The 17,906-nt window shown below is 53.1% G+C and overlaps 1 protein-coding gene across 3 annotated transcripts in view; it reads left to right on the top strand.

The window, feature by feature from the left end:
* The window catches only part of PDGFD (platelet derived growth factor D), a 219,727-nt gene extending 213,489 nt beyond the window's left edge, over positions 1-6,238 (top strand). For all 3 annotated transcript variants that reach the window (XM_045482604.1, XM_045482603.1, XM_045482605.1), the window contains exon 7: positions 3,793-6,238. In XM_045482604.1, the coding sequence (XP_045338560.1) occupies positions 3,793-3,918 (126 nt within the window). In that variant the 3' untranslated portion in view covers positions 3,919-6,238. The remainder of the gene's footprint in view (positions 1-3,792) is intronic.
* The last annotated feature ends 11,668 nt before the right edge of the window (positions 6,239-17,906 follow it).

Genomic DNA, 17,906 nt, shown 5'->3' with positions numbered 1-17,906 from the left:
GAATGTTCTCCGGTGAGCAAAAGTCAAGTCCTCCCGGCTTCGTGTGGTTTTCCAGGTGACACAGAGGGGTCAGGATTTCCGTTCTCACCCGCAGGTGACAAGAAGTGGCTGGGTCCTCCTGGCTGGATTTGTGTTTCTGGGTGTCCCACAGCTCGGGGAACAGGCCCATTCGCGAGTGGCCTCGGGCGGCTATAAATCGTGCGGTGGCTCTTGCCTTGAAAAGTGACCAGACCGCCCCCGAGCAGCCGGGCTTCCTTCCCAGATAAAGGCTTTCCGTCTCCCTCTTCACCTCCCCGGTTCCGTCGGGTTCTCTCTGCTTTCTTCTCCCTCTGAGCGCCATGTCCCTGAACCCAAGACCGTTAACGCTTTGAGCCTCAGCGCTGCCATCAGCCAGCGAAGCGGGCCAGCCTCCGCTCTGTTCAGACGCGGCTTTTCCTGCCTTGTCTGCTGGGAAGGCATCTGCCAATTCACTTTTCCCGGCTTATCAGCAAAGCACGTTGGCCCCTGTGCCCACGCTGCTTAATATAAAACACCAGGAAAGTCCCCGAACAAGCAAGAGAGCCGTTGGAAAGTGCCGGTGTCTGCCGTCAGCCGAGGGCACGCGCTGCTGTCTGCCATCAGGGAGAACTCAGCGCGACAGAGCAGTGAGTCACAGGCGCCGGTCGGAGGGGCCTGAGCAGACATATTTGTCCCCTGCGCATCGTCTCAGAAGTCACTCCCCTGCCCTGCAAGCCCCTGGGTGTGCTTTCCGTGTGGTCTTGGGTGATAGTGACCGGCTCGCAGTGGAGAAATTCTCGGCAAAGCTGGAGGACGCAAACCTCTGACTCTTTCCGAGGCCCTCTGACCAAATACGCACGGGTGGGAGTGTCAGCTGGTCCAGGGGGAGTCACGTCCTGGCACCAGCGAATGTCGGCTGTAACCGGGGGCAACCTCGTGTCTCTCTTCCCTCATGGATGGAGACCTAGGAGAGTACCTAAGAGGGCTGGAGTGAAGTGCAAATAATTTGTCATTTGCAAAGTCACGTACAACAGCGTGCAGCATATAGAACATCCTCATTGACATTAGTCATGCCTCCTGCTTCTCTGTTCTCCATGCGCTTATGATCCAGCGAGTAGAACGCATAACAAATTGTGGGAGAGCGTGTGATCCCTGCTGTATGTGTCCTAGAATTGCAGGAGCAAAAGGATACGATATACGTGGTCGTCGGAACTGCCCTTTGGGCCAGCTTTACCGACAGCAAGCACTTGTGAGTCTCTGTGCCTCGGGGACGAGTCCTCCTGGGGGTGCCCTGCACGTGGGATTCTCTGCCCCACTTTAGGGTCCAGGCTCTGCGGCTTGACTGAACACTGAGCAAAGGAGAGCATCCATTCTTGTCCTCGCTGGAGCCCCCGTGGGCGGCATGGCTGAATAAGGGGGGCCAAGGGCTGAGCAGTCTGGACCCCCGTTTCCTAGTAGATGGTTTTGGTTTACGACTTGAAGCTGGTCCTCCGAGAAAACTTCTGGCGAGGGAATCCATAGTGAAGACTTTCAGGGATGCCAGGAATAGTCGTGCAGACACTGAGGCAGGATTTGGCCACGTCTGGCCTTCACCCGGGATGGCAGTAAACCAGGCAGAGCAGATTGCGTCCCCACTCAGAGCACACGTGGAGCCCCACACCCCTTGGAGACGCAGAAGGAAATCACAGGCACGCCGAGGAGGCAGTGGCCCCCATGGGCGAGGACGCTGCAGGACAGGACCCTGTCCTTGGACCTGGCTCTCGGTGCCCAGAAGACCCTGAATGGGGCGCACGGCCTCCTGGAGCATCTCAGTCCTCCAGGGTGGGGACAGGATACCTCCGTGAAGGGACATAGAAGGAAGGCAGAAGTCATGGCTAGCGGGAACCTGAGGGCATAAGCGAGAGAAGCAATCGAACCGACCAGACAGTGTGTGTGAGAGCGACAGTAGGACTCTCCAGGGGATTCTGCCTGCGATGGTGAAGGCCCGCCTTCCCGAAGGCCGCAGCAGGGGAGAAGCAGGAGAGAAGACAGCTTCTCTTTATTTTTTTTTTTTTTTAAATTTTTTTTTCAACGTTTTATTTATTTTTGGGACAGAGAGAGAGACAGAGCATGAACGGGGGAGGGGCAGAGAGAGAGGGAGACACAGAATCGGAAACAGGCTCCAGGCTCTGAGCCATCAGCCCAGAGCCCGACGCGGGGCTCGAACTCACGGACCGCGAGATCGTGACCTGGCTGAAGCCGGACGCTTAACCGACTGCGCCACCCAGGCGCCCCAGATTTTTTGTACATTATCTTAATTAATAAGAATGAAATTTTATTTTATTTTATTTATTTATTTATTTATTTATTTATTTATTTATTTATTTTTTCAACGTTTATTTATTTATTTTTTTTTGGGACAGAGAGAGACAGAGCATGAACGGGGGAGGGGCAGAGAGAGAGGGAGACACAGAATCGGAAACAGGCTCCAGGCTCCGAGCCATCAGCCCAGAGCCCGACGCGGGGCTCGAACTCACGGACCGTGAGATCGTGACCTGGCTGAAGTCGGACGCTTAACCGACTGCGCCACCCAGGCGCCCCGACAGCTTCTCTTTAAACGTCGCTGAAGTTCGGTTTCACCTTACTTTTCTAAGCGTGTATTGAGACTCCAGTCAACGTACAGAGTACTTCGAGTTTCGGGAGTACAATTCGATGGTTCCACACTTCCCTGCATCCCCGGTGCTCGTCGCGACAGGCGTACCATCGTACCCCTCCCCCCACCTCCCCTCCGGGGACCACCCGTGTGTTCTCTGTCGTTAAGAGTCTGTTCTTGGTTTGTCTCTCCTCTTTCCCTCTTTGCTCACTCGTTTTGTTTCTTCAGTCCCACACAGGCGAAATCGTACGGTGTGTGTCTTTCTCCCACTTGTTTCACTTGGCTTAATACTCTCCAGCTCCATTCATGTCATCGCAATCAACTTATTAATGTAAGAAATCGAGGATGCACTTCACGAGGTATTAATGCAGAAAGAATATGGTGACGGGCGCCTGGGTGGCTCAGTGGGTTAATGTCCGACTTCGGCTCAGGTCACGATCTCGCGGTCCGTGAGTTTGAGCCCCACGTCGGGCTCTGTGCTCACAGCTCGGAGCCTGGAGCCTGCTTCCGATTCTGTGTCTCCTCCTCTCTCTGCCCCTCCCATGCTCATGCTCTGTCTCTCTCCGTCTCTCAGTAATAAATAAACATTAAAAATTAAAAAAAAAAGAATATGGTGAAGTCTGATCTGTTCTAAATCGTAAAAGGCATCGTATATCAACAGATACGTCAGAACGTAAACGTATTTCCGCGTAATTATGGCCGCTAATCCCCTTCCTCAGGGAAAAACATTCTCCGTCCACCCCACTTTCAGCCACAAGAGCATATGTCCCGTTCTGTCTGCAAGAAGTAATAAATGCTGAGTGTTGGATTTATCTGTAACATACGCCTGTTCCGAGGGATACTTGTGACAGTATTTGGAGCAGCACTTGGCCCAAATCGGGCCCTTAGAAAGCTCCCGAGAGGCCCCTGTCGGGACACGTGAGCTCCCCACGGTGCCGGAGGTTGGTAACTAACACAGCAGGCATTACCCTGGGACCCCAGACCCCTCCACATCAGGGAGCCGATGACTGTAACAATATTTACACGAGTGCAGCAGGACAGGCAGCCTGTCGTGTTCCTTGGTTTCTCCAGGGGTTGGGAACCGGTTGTCACGAAGAGAAGAAGGGGATCTGGTGACCGTGAACCCAAGGGCTTGCTAACGGGACACGCGCTTCTCGTCCTAGGTGTTACAGTTCGAGCCTGGCCATTTCAGGAGGAGGGCCAGAGCCAAGCACATGGCTCTCGTCGACATCCAGCTGGATCACCACGAGCGCTGCGACTGCGTCTGCAGCTCAAGACCGCCGCGATAGGAGAACGTGTGCCCAATCCCCTCGCGCGTGAGGGAACCTTTCGTGTCGGGGGGGGCGGGGGGTTGTGAGAGGCCCTGTTCCACCAGCAGCCGCGCTTAGGACCGGCCCGTAGAGCCGTGAGAGCCGGTGGGTGCTGAACCACCGCCTGGCTCGCTCAGCCACAGCAGGTGGAAAGGCCCCTCATCAGCTTCTGTCCCCCAGAACACAGGATGGCGGGTGACGATAGTGTCAGAGAGCGTGCACGTGCATACATACGTGTGTACGCTGTCCGTGTCTACGTGTAAATACATCAGCTGGTTTCTTCCGTGTACCCCAGAGCTTACGTATGCTGCAGGTCTATAGACCCTTAAAATCTTTTGACACATTAAGGGACAAATTAAATACGTGAAATGCGTCCTTGCAAGATTCAGAAGATTACTTTGTTTACTTCTAAATTTGAATCACAAAACAGTTTTGGATCTTGGTCTTTTAAAGAAAGCGCTGTGTATACTAAAAAACCAATAAATGGGCTTTTCTTATAGATACATCCTAATTATAAAAAAAAAAGAAGAAGAAGAAAAAGAAGGAGAAGAAGAAGGAAAAATAGGGTTTCTGGGAAAAAGGCAGAGACCTGACCATTTTTCCCGAGGGACGCACTACACGCTTACCTATGTAGGCAGTAATTACCTGTCTGCAGAAGCATGCGGTAATAATATAGATGCCTTAGAAATTAAGTCATTAAGTCTTCTTTTTATGCATCCTGCTGAGGCATGCAAATTCATTTAACACCTGTCGCAAAAAAATCTCTCAGAAGGTTTATTATTATAATCCTTCCAGAGACCATTTATCAACTGTCGCAGAACTTTGAACACTTTCTTTCTGAAAGCCCGTCCACAGAAATGACGCCTTTGGAGAATGGCCTGGGGAGTCCGTAGGAGCCTTTCAAAATGGTGTTCGTCAGAAGATTTGGGTAGTTGAAAGTAAGAACGGTGAACACAGAATTACTAACATAACTGGAGATTGGATGGAATACTTAATTGGCTCCCTGTTTAATAATGGATCCAAACTCTCTGGGTTAGGCCAATTCGTTTTATGTATCTTGCTTTTCTGTTCCTATCTCCCTGATACACAAATATGGATTTACGATGGCGTTTTGTATCTGGCAAACGTCATGAATTATTTACAGCCTGAAAGCTTTCGTGTATCAGAACAACCCAATTTTGTTGACGTAAATTCCCGATCACATCCTCACTCCCCAGTCTGAATTCCGGCTTCCGGACTCAGTGAAGTCAGATCTGAGGGCTGTGGCTCTTGCCGTATCTGTGGAGCTGTGTTGTGAGAAGCCACCTGCAAATCACAGGCCCACGAACGTGGCCTTGCTCCACCGGGGTTTCATTCCTGGGGTTTCGAGTCATTTTCCCTCCCCGGCTCCTCAATGTCTGTTTTCAAGGAGACTGAATCCACAGAGTAGTGAGTGACTCCTCGTTCTCCAGAGCAAGACTCTTGGGAGAATACACTGGACTCCAGAGAGCCGTGGGGCTGTTCAGAGAGGGCTCCGTTTCTGCCTTGAGTCAAGAGCTGATTTCTTCTGTGAGTCTGGGGCCCTGTGTGCTAACACCGTTTGAGTGAGGGCTGTGTGACAGGCTGGGTTAGCGCTGGGGTCAGGCGAGTGGCCTAAATATACTTGGACTTCTGAGCCTGGACCAGGTTCTCCCCTCTCCTTGGTGGTAACTTCATCTTTTCTCAGCCCTTTGAGAGGGAAGGCTTGTGGCAGGTGCACCTTGAAAACGTCCCTAGAAACCTCCAGTGTTTGTACCGCGACGGGGGAGTGGGAAGATCGCCGTATTGGTCACTTGTCCAGAATCCCAGACACGATCACAAGTGGCCGAGGCAGGCGCACTCATAGTGAGGGCCTGTGTCCCCATCACGGCCACTGGCAGCTTGCCCCATGAAGACGTTGGCCTGTGCACCCCCACTCAAAGTGGGCGCACGTGCCGTCATCTTGGGCAGCTCACATCGTAGCTGTAAGTAGGAAAAATCAGTGTTCTACCCAATTTTTAATAAGCCTTCCAGGCTGCATCACCCGGGTCGGTTTCCAGTTAAAGCCCCGTCTGCACTTTTTATTTATTAGCTGCAATGCAAGCAGTCGTATTCACTCACGTTTCTTTCCTCTTTCCCGAGTGTTTTATTAAAACGTCTCCCTCGGTTATCTGTTATCTCTTGCGTTCCCAACATGGAGCGGATAAATGTTTCATTGCCATCAAAGGAATAAAAAGCTCGCCGTACAAATTACATTTCAAAACAAACCCTAATAAATCCGCACTTCTGCGTGGCTCACTCACCTGGAATAATGCCTTTCATTCTGTGTGTCCTCCTAGGGCAGAACACTTTCGTAAGTAGAATTTTTTATGCTTTTTGTCATATCGGCAGCACGCAGCTTTTTCGTCTCGTAGCATTTTTCTGTAGCAAATGTAATATGCCTCTTATCTCCATGAAAAATATATATTGCTTTTGAACAAAACTCCTTCATCATTTCCTCCCCAATTGCAGCTCCCCAATGCGCAGTGTTACACACTGACTTTCAGGAACGCCTGCGGCTGTTTGGGGTGACCAGGCTGGGTGATTTCCGAGGGCCGGGGCTCAGAAGGCAGGAACAGGGCAAGGCCTGGCCTTGGTGGCAGGTTCTCACCGGGTCCCTGTCCCCGAGCTGGGCAGCAGGGCGGGACCGGAGGCTTTGCTGTTTTGCTGTTTACTTCTTGGACTGTTTTCCCCGCTGGCCTTTTAATAAAACACGGTCTCGTCTGGCCTCCATCCCTGCAAGCGCACGGCCTGTCTCTTCCTTAGGGGCCAGACGTCGGTACCACCCAGACGCCTGGGAACCTTTTCCCACAGCAGGGCCAGGCCTACCCTCTCCAGAAGACCAGGCCAGGGGCTACAGGCATGCAGACACTGGTTTCTGAGCAGGGGCGGGCGACGGGGCAGAGGCGAGTGGAAGGGGAGCTCTTCTCCCTGCAGGATCTGGTGCTGTTGCTGGCAGCCTATCTTTGGCCTTGTGGGTTCAAGCCCCGCGTCGGGCTCTGTGCTGATGGCTCAGAACCTGGAGCCTGGTTCGGATTCTGTGTCTCCCCCTCTCTCTGCCCCGTCCCACCTGCGTTCTCTCTCTCTCTCTCTTTCGAAAACAAAAAATTAACATTAAAAAGGATCAATTTTACCATCGGAAGTACCAGTAATGTGAGTCAAAGTGTGGGGAAGGGGCAGGAAGGAATCAGATACTGCTATGCATAGTTGTTAATTCAGATAACTTGGATTTTTATATAAAAATCATGGTAGCTGTGTGTGTGTGTGTGTGTGTGTGTGTGTGTGTGTTTACACAGTATCTTAATGCAAATACATTAATAATCTTATTTTATTTCCTGAAATGTACATGTGTCCATTTTTACTCCGAGAATAACTTAACAGATGTCCAAATTGTTCATAGCCTCCCAGGGTCCTCTGATAGCATATTAAATTAAAATTCATAGATTAGTATTCATGCCTGAAATTGCAGGAAATACAATGTTGTTTATTGACAGCTTTGATCAAATATGCTAGAAGAGAGAACATTTATAACTCACTGGTTTTTACTGACACCCACTTAAATGTTGTTGTTTACAAAAATCGAGTTGAAGCCTACAGAGGTCTGCAAAACTTACCATAAAACACGGGGGTATCTCCTGAACGTAATGGCCACGCACTTAATTTGAGACTTCAGGCTTGTTCTTCGTGTTACAGTCCTGAATTTGCAAGTTAACTTGTATCTTTTTCAAAATACATTTCATTTCTATAGCGATCTGTAACAATTCTTTAGCAGACCACATCAGAAGAGAGTGGGGCTGAGTCGGGAACCAACGCTTCGTGTTCCTAGGGCAGCAAGTTATGGGCCAAGAAATCTTCATTTTCTAATAAAACCATTTGACTTTCTCATTATTTTAAACGGTTGGATACCGGCTGCCAGGTTTAGTGGCCAGGAACCAAATGTTAAAATTACTCTTGGATTCAATTTATATTTTACATAATTCATGTAATACCGATTCTGTTTTGAGAACGTGTCCTGGGTCACATTCTCTAGTCTTTGGTGGAGGCCATATTACAAATTCCTTCTCTTCCAGTGTTTTCTAGCCTTTCCTCTCTCCCTGTGACTTCCACATTCCTTCTCGTTCTCACTGGTCTCTACACACCAGTCCTAGGGGCAGAATCAGGGTCCGTGTGTGCGTTGGGAAGGCGCAGGAGGCGGGGGCCGTTCGAGGAGACGGGGAGAGCGGGTGGTTTCCCGAGGGAGCACTTCACAGGCTTAAATTGCCACATGTTAAGAAATCACTGCTCCGTGAGCGTCGAACACATCAAGGAAACGTTTGCCATTATGGCCCCTTTTGGTACGAACTTCAGAGTATTTATCGCCTTCTATGAACGGATACCTAGCCGCCATCAATATGGGGAAAACTGACTACGTGCTTCGTGCATTCATTCAACAAACACGCTACGTATCAGGTGTGCTTTGGGGTCCCAACCCAGGGCCCGCGACGGAAGGTAGAATGAGAGATAATGTAGGTGGGATTCACAAGCCAAGTGGCAGGAAGGAAATGTCTAGAGGCACAACCGGAGGGAAGTTTGAAAAGGTAGCAAATCCTCTGGTCACAGAGGAATCCTCTTGTGTGGATGGCTGGCAGGGAGTTGTGTCCTTTATGTGGAGGAGAGGAAGCCTGGGGCTGTAAGCATACGGGCCTGCGGGTGTCCTAATGGAGGGGAGAGAACCTCAGAAGGCCCTCCCTTTCTGGACCTGTGTGTCCTCGTTTACAAAACCAGAAGGGCGACAGAGAGCCCTTTCGCACTTTGGCAGATGCTGCACTTTGGCAGATGGCCCCGTGCGGGAAGGATGGGGTGGGAATGCGAATTAGGAAGCTTCTCCTCGGGCTCGGGCCTTAGAGACGGGAAGGGGTGGATCCCCTGTGGGTGCACCGACCGTCAAGGGCAAATCTCTAGGAGTGCTGTGAGCAAAGTTCTCGAGAGGATTCAGGGTCTTGGCGACGCGGTGGGAGAGCAGTGCAGGCTCCGGGCGCGTCCCAGAGGAAGAAGTCGTGCGGGCTGCATGCTTGGGAGGACTCTCCTCACTCAGAAGTCTGAGGGAGGCAGGGAGGGGGAGGCTCATTTCGAGAGAAGAAATCACACCCGTCTGAAGAGCCAGGGCTGGTGACGCTGACCGGGTACTGTCCTTCGGGCAGCGAGGGTGACTCCGTAAGAAGGATGATAAAGGGCAGAAGCTGAAGGGCACCCGTGACCGCAGAGGAGACGAGACAACAGCAGTTCACAAAGCTCACAAGTGAGTGCTCCAGAATTCGGAAAACACGTCGCTGAGGGCGGTGCCAGACGGACCAGATTCAGAGAACGACTAAGCGGCCGCGTCTATTGCTCTGATCAAACGAGAGAGGGCTGGTGGGTGCCACACAAACACATAAACGACCCGCTGTGTTTGTGAACAGCAGAAGCCTGACGTGAGATGGTGTCAAAAGGTAGAGTGTAGAGCAGGGGCAGGAAGAGATCCTTTCAGAATTGGCCTTCTTGAGACACGGCAGCAAGAACCGAAATTTGAATACCCGTCAGCCAGCGGGAAAGGGGAAGGAGACTGAGGCATCAGGGTTTAAGTTGGTGGCATCAGAAATGACAGCAAGATTGTGGCTTGAAGAGGAGCACATTTTGAATGTTTAATTGGCCACAGTTGGTATGGATCGAGCGTGGAGTGGGAGGATGTCACGGAATGTTCTGGGGCTTCTGGCATAACGAACTAGGCAGAAGACGGAGACGCCATTTATTGAGATGGGGAGTTGGGGAGGGGAAGAGGTTTGCATTAGATCGAGAAATCCATATGAGATACGAATGCCAAACGGCCGGAGACATGAGGTAGGCAGTTAGGTCTGTGGGTCTGGAGCTCAGAGGAGGGTCTGGGAACGCAGCGGATGCATGTACCTGCTGAGCACGTGAAATGTGGCCGGCGTGGCCAAAGACACCTTCGTTGTGCCAGCGGTAGTGAGTCTACGTGTAAGCGTAAACAGCCACACGTGACTGGGGGTCTAGGGCTCCCCCCACAGGCCTGCAGCCCCAATAACACTTCACAGCGCGCGCACACACACACACACACACACACACACACACACACGCCTCAGCCGAATAGCCAGGGTAGCCGCACCTGACCCAAACTGGGACCTGAGTCCATGTCAGGACGGAACTGAGAAGACTCGAAGATGTCTCCCCCGTTATATGGCAGCCGTGATCCGTCTACACCGATCGTAAAGCCCGGCAAGGGTCAGACCGCAATGGAGGGGAGAGAAGAATGACCCCACCACGCAGAGGGGCCGCGAGGGAGCCCCTCGCTCCGCTGGGTCCTGAGGTCCGGCCAGATCCCACTCTTGGCTCCTCTGGGAATGTCAGATGGCAGAGGCGTGAATCGGGGGCGTCGGGGAGGGAAGAAGTGTGTGGAGAGGGAGGATTTTGCGTGAAAACCGCCCGCTGGAGAAGCTGATTGATCAGGGGGCGGGGGGGGGGGGGGGTGGCGAGGGCAGATCCTCGTTCTTTGCCATCCCTAGCTGCCCCAGCTCTGCCACACACATGGGCTTAGGGAGCACTGATCGCCAGCCCCGCGGCCAGGAAACGGGGGGCTCGTTCTGGGAGCCTCTGGTCACATTTCCCTCCACTGGCAAATGCATCACCTTGTTTGCGGGAGTCTCTGCTTAGAGACACCTCACCTACCATGGATTACTGAGCCACGAACGTTGAGCTGCCAGCCAGAGCGCTCTAATTTGTCACCGCAGCCTCTCACGCTGAGGGCACACAGCACTCCAGCACCTGCCTGGGCGCCTCTTTCAATGGCAACATGCACCACCAAAAAGCACAGACCTGCAAAAGACGGGACGCTGAAAAGGCCACAAAGACGGTCTGAAGGCTGGGGCAAGAGCACAGAGGCCCCCGGCTCAACCGCAGCTGGGACCGTGGGGGACACGTCAGGTGCTTCACGGCTCTCACCCTGTCCCCGAATGACCGCACAAAAGCGCCACGTGGATTTGACTTTGGAGTTACGTATAAATCGTGCGGAGTGGGCACGTTTGCAAAGACGGAAGCTACAAATAATGAATACTGACTAATCATGGTGTCTGTTGGGGTGCCTGGGGGGCTCGGGTTTAAGCGTCTGACTTTGGCTCCGGTCATGATCTCATGGTTCTCAGGTTCGAGCCCTGCGTCCGGCTCTGTGCTCACTGCTCAGAGCCCGGAGCCTGCTTCGGATTCTGTGTCTCCTTCTCTCTCTCTCTGCCCCTCCCCTGCTCGCGCACGCGCTCTCTCTCTCTTTCAAAAAGAAATAAACATTAAGAAATTTTAAGAAGATAAATAAAAAATAATAGTGTCTGTTCATTGAACGCTTACAGTATCCCCGAAATTTTCTGAAGCTTACCTATATTTAATTTTCATAATAACCCAACGACAAATGAGTTTTCTGAAATTGAAGAGTGAGTATGCATAAAGTTTTTATTATGCAACCCTGTTATTGTATTTATTATGGTTCATGAAGGTGAAAACGTGAAGCCCAGAGACTTCAAACAAAGTGCCCGAGGTCAACCAGTGGTGACCTCCAGGCCATTCCTGTGCGGCCAGTATCCTTAATCACAATGTACGCCCGCTGTCTCGGCCAGTGGATGGGGGGCAGCGGTAAAGGATTTCCTCATAGAGTCTTGTCACCCACAATCCCGAGCATGGACCCAGAGGTCATCATTGACTATTCTGGCCAAGTTTCATTATTTAATTAATAATAATTGAATATCCATTATAGGACAGGCACACTTTTAGGCAGAAGGGCCAATGAAGAGGACCACCGAGAATACAATGTTCTAGATTTTGTGGACTTTGCAGCAAGGTAGATACAGAAAATAATCACACATGTAGCTTCATATAATGATCAGTGCTGTTAAAGAACAAAGCTACTGAGAGAGACGAAGGAAGGTCTCTCCTAAGGAGGTGACAGTTTTGCTGAGATCTAAAAGAAGTGAAAATAGGTGGAAATACCCTGGGGAGGAGCACTCCAGGCAAAGGAAATAGCACGTGCAAAGGTCCTGAGGCAGAAGCAAGCTAGGGATGGTGTAAGGAACAGCGAGAGGACGAGGGTATTGTGGGCAAGGAACTCAGTGGCAAGAACACGGGAGAGAAGTAGGCAGCACTAATTCACGCGAGTCTTCTAGGTCATGGCAAGGATGGGGTTTGTCATGTGTTGAGAAGTCCTCGGGGTTTTTGATCCAGGGAGCGAAATGGTAGGACAGGCAGTTAAAAGGCCTCTTACTGGGTATCGAGTTGATGTAGGAAACCAGAGTAGAAGCTGACAGACCCGTGAGGCCCCAGACTCGGGAGGCGGAGCGAGAAAGCCGCGTCAATATCTGATAAAAGAGAATTCCTGGCAGAACGGACAGCAAGTGTAAAGGCCCTGAGGTAGAAGTTTGCTTCGTGTGGGGCTGGAATGGGGTAAGCGAGGTTGCGTGGTCGGAGATGAAGGGAGGAAGCTCACAGAAGCCAGATTTTAGTGAACGTTTTAGGCCATTATGAGACTCTAGTCCGTACCACCGAAGATCCTTACTGGTGCCCTACAGACATTCCGGAATGTCCTAGCACACGGGAGGACGACATTTCCCTGCTCCCTTCAAGTTGGGTGTGGCCACGTGTGCCAGGTTGGATCACCCACCCCAAGTCTTCACTCCTTCTTTCATCTACATACATGTCCCGGCTTCACCATAGACGGAGGAGACCTCTCCTCACGTGGTTTTGGCCACGCGGTCTGCTTCAGACAACGGGATATAATGGCTGTGACGCCAGCAAGGACTTGCCGAGTGGGGCTCTATCTCTAGAGCGAAAAACAAAACAAAGTCAAACCACGTGCCTTGGCCAGTCCACTGACTGCAGGAGGAGGATGAACCTGCCTAACAGAGCTACCCCACACGACCTGCAGCTTGAAGCTGACCCTGCTCGTCCCGATGGAGACCAGCTGAACCCCCCTCTGACCCCCACCAACCTAGTGGAGACCAGCTGACCCCCATCCAGCCCAGGGGAGACCAGCTGGCCCCCAGCCAGCCCGGTGGAGACCAGCTGACCCCCACCAGCCTACTGGAGACCAGCTGAACCCCGCCCCCCCCCCCCCGGCCCCCACCAACCCAGTGGAGACCAGCTGACCCCCACCAGCCTACTGGAGACCAGCTGAACCCCACCCCCCCCCGGCCCCCGCCAACCCAGTGGAGACCAGCTGACCCCCACCAGCCTACTGGAGACCAGCTGAACCCTGCCCCCCCCCCGGCCCCCACCAACCCAGTGGAGGCCAGCTGACCCCCACCAGCCTACTGGAGACCAGCTGACCCCCCCCCCCGCCCCCGCCAACCCAGTGGAGATCAGCTGATCCCAGCCAGCCCAGTGGAGATCAGCTGACCCCCACCAGCTCCCGCCAACCCAGTGGAGACCAGCTGAACCCCCCTCCGACCCCCACCAACCTAGTGGAGACCAGCTGACCCCCATCCAGCCCAGTGGAGACCAGCTGATCCCCGCCAGGCCAGTGGAGACCAGCTGACCCCCAGCCAGCCTGGTGAAGATCAGCTGACCCCCACCAGCCTACTGGAGACCAGCTGAACCCCACGCCCCCCCCCCGCCAGCCCAGTGGAGATCAGCTGACCCCCACCAGCTCCCGCCAACCCAGTGGAGACCAGCTGAACCCCCCTCCGACCCCCACCAACCTACTGGAGACCAGCTGACCCCCAGCCAGCCCAGTGGAGACCAGCTGAACCCCCCTCTGACCCCCACCAACCTAGTGGAGACCAGCTGACCCCCAACCAGCCCAGTGGAGACCAGCTGAACCCCGCCAACCCAGTAGAGACCAGCTGACCCCCACCAACCTACTGGAGACCAGCTGACCCCCCCCCCCCGCCCCGCCAACCCAGTGGAGATCAGCTGACCCCCAACCAGCCTACTGGAGACCAGCTGACCCCCAGCCAGCCCGGTGGAGGTCAGCTGACCCCCCCCCCTCGCCAGCCTAGTGGAGATCAGCGGACCCCCGCTGGCCTGCAGATGCTCGACCAATGAAGGCCGACCGTCCTCATGCCATGGAGATTTTAGAGCAGAATTGTGCTGTGCTGCCACACACCTGGCTTAGCCAGTGAGACGGAAGCAGACGAGGAATCTTGAGAAGACGCTGCCCATCTTCCCACCTGTCCATACTGCAGGGACGATGTTAGCACACGCCAAGGCCGAGCGTGTATCACCCTGGTTCTGAGGGATGTGCTGAGCAGAGCCCCTGATGACACATACTAGTTGTAGATCCTGAGAAACAAAGAAAACTCCGTGGGAATAGCTGCTGTGGTTTCCGATTCTTCAGCACATCCTGGCTTGGCTGGTGCAGGGAGCCTCCCCGGGGTTTGAGGTGAGGAATTTGATTTCACCCCGCGTCTGTTAAGGATGGGCTGAAGGGGGTGGGGCAGCGGCTTGGACACACGTTAGGGGGTGGCTGATGCCACCTTAGCACAGGCAACAGGTGATGGTGGCCCAGACACCGTGGGAGAGTAGCAGGTGCTCCGATCCTGGAATATTTGGGAAACAGAGCTGCCGAGATTTGTCTGTGGATGGGATGCGGGTGTCAGAGGACGGATGGTTGTGCTCCCACAATCTGGGGCTGAGTGGAGGTGGGGGGAGCTGCATGAACCAAAGTCTGCAACCTGACCGGACCAGTCGTGTGGAATTCGGGAAGCAGGTGGAGAGCAGGTCCAGGGCTCTGGCAGAGACATGACTCTGAGTGGGTGTGCAGAGCCAGGAAACTGCAGGACGTCACGATGGGGGTGACAGCAGATGGAAAAGAGGTTCGAGCCCTGGGGTGTGCTTGACCTTGGGGTCAAGGGACGGCGAATGACCGGCAGGAACAGTCGGCGAAACAACACGTAACACGTGCGTGGTGGTGCTGAACGCGTCACCTGTGTGCCTTCAGCTCCTCCGAATTCTCCACCTGGGTCTCTGTCCCAGGAGGCAGATCGACCGATCTATCTGTATTTTTTCTTCTTCTTCATTTGGAATATTTTTATCTGTGTAGGACGTACAGCTGTAAACACTTTCACTTCCAGTTAGATTTCAAACAGTTACCTTACTAACCAATATTCTTGGAAGTGAATCCAAGTGAATGAAGAAGAAAGAAATGGACGAGAAATCTCCCGAAAATGACAGTGCCACCAGCAAGTGGAATTTGGCTGGGCTCCCCCCCCCCCCCCACTGGAAGTGCCAGGAGCAGGTGACTGTACTTGTTTGGTGTTGGAGTAGGGTTGCCACCCAAGGTTACCTGAGTTTCTTTTTTTTTTTTTTTTTTTAATTTTTTTTTTTCAACGTTTATTTATTTTTTTTGCGACAGAGAGAGACAGAGCATGAACGGGGGAGGGGCAGAGAGAGAGGGAGACACAGAATCGGAAACAGGCTCCAGGCTCTGAGCCATTAGCCCAGAGCCCGACGCGGGGCTCGAACTCCCGGACCGCGAGATCGTGACCTGGCTGAAGTCGGACGCTTAACCGACTGCGCCACCCAGGCGCCCCAACATGCGGCTTTAAAAGGCACGTGTGGCCGATTGTGCCCAGAGCTCCCGCAGGGACAGACAGGGTGAAGATTTAGAAATGGCCATCCCATTCAGCATTTGGAGGCCACCGTGGAGTGTCGGAGACAAGCCAGCCAGGGTGCATTTGAGGAAGAGTGGTAGGAGGTAAGTATCTGCAAATACATCCAGTCCCCTTAAAGATCCTAAGTAGCAGGAGGCCAGGGACTCAGGACTTGGCCATCGGTGCCTCAGTTAATGACTGAAGCAGACACTCACACCTGGGAGGCCTCCCACACCTGCTTTCCTAACATCTGGACAGTTCTATACCTTGTGAATCAAGCCGGAGTGGGGGGCGGGGGGGCAGGGGGTGGGGTCCCGCAACTTCCTGATGTGTTGGGATCACCTGGAGGGCTTGTTGACCCAGAGTTCTGATTCCATAGGTGTGGGAGGGAGCCCAGTCGCTGGCCCTTCAGCAGGGCCCCAGGTGATGCTAACTTCGCTGCTCATAGGACCACACCTTAGCTCTCACTGCTCTGTTGGAGGAGAAGTCTCCTGTTCCACCTTCCCTTTCCGTCCTCGGCCAGTCCAGGCTCTTGTGACATGTCCCTGAATGGCCACCACATCGTCCACCCCATCTTGTCACAGGCAGGTGAGTCCAAAAAGTCAAGTTGTGGGAATCTGATGGCTTTTGTGCTTTAGTTCTTTGGTTTTCTTCTAAGTGTGTGTGTGTGTGTGTGTGTGTGTGTGTGCAATTTCTGACTTCACAGGCCACAGGGAGGCTCATCACCTGCCTGGGAACGGTATGAAGGTCAATGTTCAGTCGCCTTTAGGAAATGGAAGAACAATGCTAGACTCGAGCTGTTTATTTGTCTCCCAATGTGGTTTCAAATCTCTCTGGAAACGATTAGGCTTAAGGGGTTTTTAAAATCATTCTAAGTCCTTTAACCATTTTTCGTACCAGCTACATGGTTCTTCCCTGTTTCAAAGTTGCTCCTTCAGACCCCACCTTGTACAAAAAGGTGCAATGTTCCAGTGACATGGAGCTTGGTGTTTCAAGGGAAAAAAAAAACAGCTTTCTGCAAGGCCCCGAGCGACGTCACCTCTCCAGGGTTACTGCCCTCTCCCGTGTTGCCCATGGAGTGCAGCCGTGACTCGGATAGTCGGCCAATCTTGTGCGAACCTGGCTGCGAGTCCTCTGAGAAATCGTCCACCTTCCAAAATTTGTCTCTTGACTTAGGATCATTCCTCCAATTGGCCAAGACCAAGCTTGGAATTAGTAGAGAGGCGGACGGTTGTGTTAAAAGTCAACCGAGCAGAGCCAACGGCCAGGGACCAAAGTGGGAGGTGGAGGGGTGACCCGTAAAAGGAAAGTTCGATTATCAGGTTCCCAGGTGTCCTTCCCAGAGAGGGAAATTATCGTTGGTAAAAAAGTAAATGTTTCCTTTCAGAAGTAATTTGCGTTTCCTTTCGTGGTAGATGGGTTTATGCAAAACCTAATGATTTAACACAAGTGGTTCCATCGGACGTACCTCACGAGCTACAGGGAGAGGAACATCAGCGTAATTTTTATAGGCTGTGTCTTTGGTCAGGTGACAATGTGGGCAGGCACGTTGGATGGTGATGCTGGGGGCAGTGCTGGATTGGGGGCTCAGTGCACAGACACGAGAGGGGGCTGGTCCGGGGCGAGGGGCCCCACACAGGCTTTGGATGGCAACCCGTGACTGTGGCTTTGCTCTCAGGCCGAGAAGGAGCCCAGGGCTCTCTGTCAAGCTGACAGAAAGCTTCTTACGTTTCATGGACCAAAAACACCGGGAGGTGGGACAAGGATCCCACACAGCAAAGCTGTTGGGGGCGGGGAGGGAAGGACAAGGAGCCCCAGGGGAGTGGGGCTGGTACCATCGCCAGCTGAGCAGAGTGGACATGGACCTCAGGAGACCGCAGATCATTTGCAGAACCTTCTGGTGGGTGGACCCAACTGCCCACAAATCCTACTCAGGTATTTCATGCATTGTAATAGATGGTGGTAAAAACAGCCAAAATAGAAGTGGGGAAGGGGAAAACCCATTTCCACCCCCAGCCCCATCCCGGGGGGGTGGCAGGCAGCACACACTTTTCAGGAAACACTTCTACGATTTTCCCCACGGAGCGTGTGGCCCAAGCCATGGTCGCTGCAACAGCACCTCGCCCTTCAGGGTCCCTCAGGGTCCCTCAGGGTACCGAGTGGAGAGTAGGACACCTGCCCTCTGAACGGGAGCCTTTAATACCGCAGTTCTCCCTGCGGTCCACGCAGTAATCACGAACGCACATCGAGGATGTGCCCGCAAGTGCTGTAAGGCCTTCACGCCATGCGTTCCCTGGACTCCTGCAGAAAGCCTAGGCCTCTCCTGTG

The sequence above is a fragment of the Leopardus geoffroyi genome, chromosome D1, assembly GCF_018350155.1.
Source record: "Leopardus geoffroyi isolate Oge1 chromosome D1, O.geoffroyi_Oge1_pat1.0, whole genome shotgun sequence".
In the NCBI taxonomy this organism is placed as follows: domain Eukaryota; kingdom Metazoa; phylum Chordata; class Mammalia; order Carnivora; family Felidae; genus Leopardus; species Leopardus geoffroyi.
This window is presented reverse-complemented; position numbering and strand designations above follow the sequence as displayed.